The 8,123-nt window shown below is 28.0% G+C and overlaps 1 protein-coding gene across 5 annotated transcripts in view; it reads left to right on the forward strand.

The window, feature by feature from the left end:
• AGO1 (protein argonaute-2) overlaps positions 1-509 on the forward strand; it is a 45,309-nt gene extending 44,800 nt beyond the window's left edge. For all 5 annotated transcript variants that reach the window (XM_014432218.3, XM_024358540.2, XM_014432219.3 and 2 more), the window contains one exon: positions 165-509. In XM_014432218.3, coding sequence (XP_014287704.1) covers positions 165-273 — 109 coding nt within the window. In that variant the 3' untranslated portion in view covers positions 274-509. The remainder of the gene's footprint in view (positions 1-164) is intronic.
• Positions 510-8,123: the final 7,614 nt, after the last annotated feature.

The raw sequence follows: 8,123 nt of genomic DNA on the forward strand, positions 1-8,123 counted from the left end.
ATCTTCTCCTCATTTATCATCCACGGTCAACTATCTCTCATAATTATTAATTTTATTATTTTTAAAAAAAAAGTTAATTTGCCTGACAAAATGTCTTTTTGTTTCTTGGAAACATGCCAATATAATTGATATTCCTCTAATGATATTATTTTATTTCTTTGTAGCGGTGAGGGTTCTCACCAGTCAGGCTGCAGTGAAGACCGGACACCAGGTGCAATGGCACGAGCTATTACTGTTCATGCAGATACCAAGAAAGTAATGTACTTCGCATAACCTAAGCTGCGAGAGAACTTCCTGCCATGTGGGATTATAGGAACCACTCAGCTATTTTTGGTCTCTTTAATCGTTCACCTTCTTTTGAAGGGATTATGTCGCTGTGTTGGTCGCCCTATTTCATAAGATTTCTAATATTAAGATAATTATTGTATGATTAAAAAACCTACAAAAAAAAAAAAAAAAAAAAAGCAGTGATAGTTATATTTTCATAAGAGTCAAATGAAAACACTGATTCATATTTGTTAAGTCAAATTTCACTAGTTGGAAGAAAACTAATTGAGGAAAGCTGCCGTATAAATGTAAGTCTTCTTTAGCTGGTGCACAAGTCTAAGCATGTAAATAGGTATAGGGCTGTCAAGAGAGATACACGAAGAAACTTATATTAATTATTAGTTAAGTTGTAACTTGTTCCATTATGCTTGTTTATTTTTTATATATTTATTTTCTATTTCTCTCTTTATTTCTCTCTTAAGCCGAAGTTTCCAAGTCAGCTATTAGTTGATAGCTTTAATCTTTTATTCTATGAGGATGAATATACCAAATGGTTGTGTAGTCATGTCTCCAGGCGATGTACTAAAGTCAGCTTTAAGTTAGAACAGGTCTGTGGTGATTTAGAGTGCTCACTTAGTCGTACTTAAAAATTTTAATCTGTGGAATGAAACAATGCAAAAGAATTGTTATTTTTAATTTCCTTCATATTAATGTTATTTTTTAATTATTTTCTATTTGCAAAAATGAATTTGACCTGTACTTGTTATTTGTTAGATTTTAACATTTGATGAATTTTTATTTTCTTTCTCTTTTATTTTTTACAAGAATATTTATTATTATATAAATGATTTTCACAATTTTAAGAAATTCAGGTATTATTTTCTTAATAAGCTACGATTCTGTTTTAAAAATTGTATTTGCTTATATTATTTAGAAAGCTGTCTTTTTTTAATTATTTAATTTTATATATATACATATATATATTTTTTTTTTCTAAGGTATTTTTATGATCTTAATATTATGATAATCTACGTGTCATTTGACAACACAAAATAAAATATTTGTTAATTTGTTTTTTTATTAAATTTTTATGAGCTTGTTATTAAATAATGCTCATGTTATGTGCTTATATAGGAAAGATAAAAAATCTCATTAGTTAGGTTTTCAGAAGGATATGGGACCTGCAATAAAATTTAAAGTTTTAAAAGTGATGTTTAACCCTTTAAAGTCAATTATAGATAACGGACTACCAATATAATACTTGAATGAAACAAAACAAAATATATTTTTTCTTTTCACACTGAGAGGCAAAAAAAGAAATTGTAACCGTTAATTGTTTGTCCTGAAATATAATTATCTAGTAACTAACATTTTACTCTTGAGTTATAGGAGGTCATTAGAATTAAATATCTGTATTTTTGTATACCATTTGAAATATCTATAAGATATTTCCTCCTCTAGTGTGTGTTCTGTTTTGATTCGATTGAAGCTATTATTATTATATTGAAGGTTCAATTGAACATTGAAGACAAAATTCTTTGTTGTTAAATAAGTTTTGGATCAATTAATTATGTACTTGTGGGTACCTATTGACCGGTTCTGACACATGTTTCTCTTTTTTAGAAAGGTTGACCAACAAAAGCTTATGGGTGGAGTAACAATTTTTTTACCTCTTAGTGCACATTCATTTATATCAATTATGAACCAATTAAACCAACCATGAATTATAGAAACCAGACTTACCTCATTGTTAAGTTTGAATGGATTGAAGTCAAACTACTTTTCAACTAAATATATTCACTTTTTTTTTTTTTTTCGTGTATAAATAAATTCCAACTGATTCCTCTATTATTTAAATTGTATGTAATTCTCATTATGCACTAAGGATCCATATATATTATTAATTTAACTTTACTTATCTTCTTTTTTTTTTAACTACTATAATCTGAAAAGAAATTAGTGATCTAATTTTGTATTTTCATTAATTTAATTTTTTATATTTAATCTGACTTCAATTATCGTACTTCCATTGTATTTAAAAGCACCAAAAGCCAGTCTCAAATTACGCCATAACATTTTAACATGTGTAATGCACAAATGCAGACTTAAAAGATAATTATAGGATTAATTATTTATAATAGGAGACGACTATTTTAGGAGATATTGTATCTTCAATGTGCCACCGTATTTGACCAGTACATTCCTTTATAAGTCGTTCTAAAAGTAATTTTTTTTATCATATACTAAAATCTATTCAAAATACCTTACTACTATTTAAGGTAACAAAATTTGTTGGGCTGTTTCTATGGATACACCAAATATACTTTATAAGAAGCATTTAAAATGCGACTATAGTTAAGAATGTTATATCTATTAATAATCTATTGTACCTTATTTATATTAATCATATATATTTTATTTAATGATAAAAGCCGAGGATTATTGCTTAAAACGAGTTGCAATCGATTACGGGGATACAACCGAGACATAAAGTAGTTTTTAGTAAAGATATGATTCATCGAGTTATAGTCTATATAAATTATAGGGAATTAGAAATTTAATTATTTGAACCATTGACATTGAATATTCTGAAAATTTTATTATCAAAGTGTAGGTTTATCTTTAAGTAGAATAGTATCTTAAAACCAATATCCTATATACCTTGTGTATCTGTCTGTGCCTTGGGATGTGGATTAACTATCTATAATTTATTTGTATGCTATAATATATCTGCTATGTTATTAAAATGTCTCATATCTCAGTAATCCCAAAATGAGCTTGTCCAATCAAATCGAACACTAATATGGTAATAATTTAGGCTTAAGTTTTTTGTGGATACTTTAGCATGTTTTATTAGCAGATCCCTAGATATTTATTCAGTATATCCTTGAATATGCAATCAAAAAACTGAAAAATGGGCAATAAAATGTGACAAAATTTGGAATAAAGTGTGTGCAATAGGTTTTCATTTAATTTTTGCAGTTAAAAAATTTAAATAAAAAGAACAAAATCTTCTTTTTTTCTTTCAAATTATAATCAACAATAATTTTTAAAAATATATAAGAAGTTAGTTTGGTATTAATTTTGTTTTTAACCAAAATCATACATATCTTACACACATAAAACAAAACACACTGACATAAAATAATTCTTAGTTTGTAAAAACAAATGCAAATATATTTAATAAGAAAGAGTAAAAAATGAAAAATAAATTCGAAATATTAAAAAATTCTTTTAAAAAGCAACTAAATATGCTATTGCATAAAAAATTGGGTTTTTGATAATAAAACAAGCTCAAGTTTTGTTTGGATATGTTGACATGTTTTATTAGTATATGCAAATAAGATGTTATTATTAGTTATTAAAACTACATAAATGAATCTATCCATCTTGTTTATTATGGTTATTAAGAACAGTATAGCAATATAGATTAATTTATTTTTTAATATCTATTGGACTGCAAATGTGGTGGTATTACTTATTCATATTATTTCAATTTATGAATTAAGAAAATTACTAAATGACCACATTTAGTTTATAAGTTGATTGAATTAACTATTTAGAAGATAGCCTTCCTTTCATTTCATGGGCCTTCCTTTCCAAGTAGTGTATGTTAAGTATAGTTGATAGGTTTATTTATAATTGAAAGGCGCTACAGCTAGGACTTCTATAGCTTTATGATACAGTACACTCTATTCTAATCTGGCCAGGATATGGTAGTTTAATTACTCTCGGTTTATTTGACAAAAAAAAATTAAAGATAAAAACTGTATTTAATTTATCTAAGAAGAAATTTCCTTTATAGTTCGGCGGACCTAAGGAGATCGAGTTATATTTCCTACTCTGTTTCAGTCACTTCACTGCTGGCGATTTTTAAACCTTAAATTCATTCCCATGTTTTACTATGTAAATTTATATAACTAGAGAAAATGTTGGATATCCTTTACTTTTTTAGGTAAACAAAATCTAATTTATTACATATATGTATATATAGTTGACTATATCCTTTGACCGCAACCCTGACCATCTTCCTATATATTAATTCATTTCATGTTTTTTTAAGTAATCATTTCTATGAATATTAAAAACAATTTTTTTTTCTCAATTTGTGGACTTGGAAGTATTTCATTGGCCAGTACTATAGATATCCCAATACTTTACCTCATAGCTTCTTGAGATTAACTCTTCAAAGTTTAATCATTGCTAGTTGTGTGGTATTTAGTTTATATTATGAATCATTTTGGAGATCATTGAACTATAGTTAAAATATGGAACTTTGTTTATATTATTTAAATTTTATGGAAAAAGGATTTGTCTTTAACCTCTTATTATCATTTTTTCAAAATGTAGTACCGTTGAAGGGGCCGATTACAGAGGGAGTGCTATATTGTAACGACTATAAGTATCTAAACATCTTGTTTTGTGTTGCCTTGAAGGGACTAAATCACCTCTACAGGTTTCAATCTTGCTTCATTGGGAGGTTATCTTTCAGGAATAGTTTGATTATTTTTTATTCTGATAAAAGATCTCACTATTTTAGCACTCCTTTCATAATGTGTTTACTCAAATTGTTGGCTATTTTTTGCATAAATCAGAGGTTGTTATTTCAATTTATAATAATCATAATAGTGTTTTAAAATATTGTCTCAATATATATTTGCAAAATTTTATTCACTATTTGATCTTTATATTTATTTATATTTTTAACTCCTCACTTTTATAAGAATGAAAGTATAATTGCAAGAGGTTTGTAAAGAAAAAAATTAATATTTGAGGCATGAATGTTACTCTACTAAATCTTGATATCAAGCCCAGTAAAAAAAAAAAATAATTCTTTCATTTCTAATGTTTAGTAAAACATGTTAAAGGTTTTATATATGTGATTTTTTTTTTTTGTGTTGGCAGGTATTTTGTTTTCGGTTTATTTTTTTATGCTGATTTTTAAAAATTGAAGCAAGTAGATTCTTTTTTTCTTCAAGAGTTAAAAGGTAGTTTCAATCCTAGAAATTTTTAAGAAATTAAACATGGCTGATTCCAATACACCAACTGCCAACAAACAAAGCTTTAACTTTAATACGGTTTTACCATATCCTTTTTTAAGGGATTTCATGACATGGATTTAGTACAATAATTAAAATTCACATGACTCAGGATTACACTGATCAATTTTTAGCTGTTAGTATCATAAAAATCCTCAAACAAATTTATATTACTTGAAAATACATTGTTCTTTCTATATTTTAAGTTAATGGGAATAATAAAAAGGGAATGGCTTTGTGGTAGTATTAGTAGCATGTTGTTAGGTTGAACTAGTTATTGTTTTAAGACTTTAAAGATTAGTTGCATCATGGTTGTCAGATAATCAGGGTTCCTTTTGTATAGTACCTCTTATATGGAAAAATAGTCAAGTTTTAGTAGAGTGTTTCACTTATTTATGAAGTAGTTATAAATTATTGATGAGTATTTTCTCAGATAATCCCAAATTGTTTGAAATATATTATATCTATGCTGTGTGCGTATTTGTACCCTGGACGTGCATAGATCTACCGGTTTATGGTAGTCCTAAGCTGACATTTGATACATGATCACTATTTTATTAAATCAATTTTAATCAACAATCAGATTAAAATTTCTGAATAATATATGTACGGCAATTTATAATCAGTATTTTTTTTAAATAAACATAATTCTCGAAACGAATGTCCAATTTTTAAATTAAAAAGCAAAAAGATGAATTATTAGTATTTAAATATAATTATTTCAGTTAAAAGTATATTTCTAAATTGTTTTTAAAATGACATATTTTTTTTAGTGTTGCATTTCTTGTAATTATCAATGTGAATATGTAATTAATAATAAATAAAATTGCAGGCTATATATTTTTGTTGTTTTTTCCTTTCTTTATACTTTCATTCCTTTAAGGTAAGGATTATTTTTATTTATATATCAACTAAAGAAATTAATTAAGTAGTTTGTTAATAAGTAGGAGCAGTAATGGTACTTCACTCTGGAAAGCAATGAATTTTCTCACCTTTTGACTAATTTAAGGAATAAACATTTGACTCATTAATTCAAATAAGTAAATGGAAGGTCAAAGAAAAAAACTTGGTCAAAACCATTTAATATGAGCCAATGTTGCGGGGCTAAAAAAAGATAAACACTTAAATGAGAGGGAAAAATAAATGGACAATGTAAATTACAAAATAAGAAAGAGATGTACAGTAAAACATAAAATTAAATAAGAATAACAAAAGCTATTTCGACAATTGATGAAAACGGAAATAACAACAGACCATCTTTCATCATACATAGTCTATCATGGATCTTCCAGTAATTCAAATTAGCTTTTATTTCCTCTACTTAAAATATGTTGGATTGTGCTGTTTATAAACATTGCTTAGTAAACTAAGATCCTGATCTATTTTGTGAGTTCATGGAAGTAATTTTCATTCTTACTTGGCACTATTTTATAAAATGTTGCTCCAGAGTATAGGACCTCAGCTGTTCCAGTTAGGAATATTCCTGGTCCTGCTTTATGGAATGTTAGTTTTATTATAAGGAAGAAGTAAAAAAAACCAAACATGGTATTTAGACTGAAATTTATTTATATAATGTCTTTGAATTATCATGTTAGCAAGATAAAGTTTCTAATTCAGGAATGTTATTCCTCCTAAAAATTTGGGAAGTTTTGAAAACTGTTCTGTATATTATTCCAGTCAGTGTCATGGTGCATTGATCCAAGTTTAATAAACTTGAGATAGTGCCTTCATGGAGTTCTAACTTTCCCCTATTTTGTCCAACCGTGGAAATGTGGTCCATCCACAGTATTCAGGCCAACATCCAGCGAACCTAGCTGAAAGGAACTTCGGTAACTTCTAGCTAAAAATGGGGCTGGTTCGAATACTGCCTTAAAATTTTATATCTCCTTTCTATGCCACTCTGGGAGAGAGAACATATTTAGACTGAAAATTGTGATAACCATTATTCAAATAGATTATACTCAAAATTGATTATAAACAGAATATAGATGGGTCAGTTTTCCAAAAATGTTAAGGAAAAGAGCAAATTTCAGGATATACCTCCCAGACTGCCAGTGAGTGGAGAAATTTGGTGAAAATTGTTTGAAATTTTTATACCTATATTTCAAGGTTTGAGACTAAAATTTATGTTTTTAATTTGTTGCTGTTCTTGAGAAAAGGCAGTAGCTGATGTAGACTTAGTGTGGCCTTGGAAGATATGCAGAATCCAATGTGGTATTGGTTAGGATGGGGGCTCTCTATGGTTTCAGATGGTATGGAATACTTTCCAGGAGAAAGGGGGAATCAAAGGGCCCCCTAAAACTATAAATTGTCTGATATGTATAAATTATTTAGTGTTTCTATGGAGCGATTTCTTGGCGGTCGTCTCCTCCGCACCCACCCCTTGCATGTAGGAATGTCTAATAAAACATATTTATGCTTGGAGAAGTTTGTCGGGGGGTGCGGTCGGCAAAGAACAACATAAATAAACAAAACCGTATTTATTTATTTTATGCCGACGTTTCGACCTGAGTTTCAGGTCTTCATCAGGGGTTGTGGCGTAGAAGGTAGGTTTGTAACTTCAGTGTAAGTTCGGTTTTGTTTATTTATGTTGTTCTTTGCTGACCGCACCCCCCGACAAACTTCTCCAAGCATTAATCTATATAGCAATAATCTACGGTGAACTATCTACACCTCAAAACATATTTATGTTTTAGCGAAAGTATTGGATGGAATTAGGTATAAATGGTACTTTATCATTTTTTGCATTTATTACCAACTTTAGGCTTAGTTGGAGAAACCATCATCAAAATAGATGAATAAATAAATTGGAAGATT

This window comes from Halyomorpha halys, unplaced genomic scaffold, assembly GCF_000696795.3.
Source record: "Halyomorpha halys isolate HHAL.00 unplaced genomic scaffold, Hhal_1.1 Scaffold1035.1, whole genome shotgun sequence".
Classification (NCBI taxonomy): domain Eukaryota; kingdom Metazoa; phylum Arthropoda; class Insecta; order Hemiptera; family Pentatomidae; genus Halyomorpha; species Halyomorpha halys.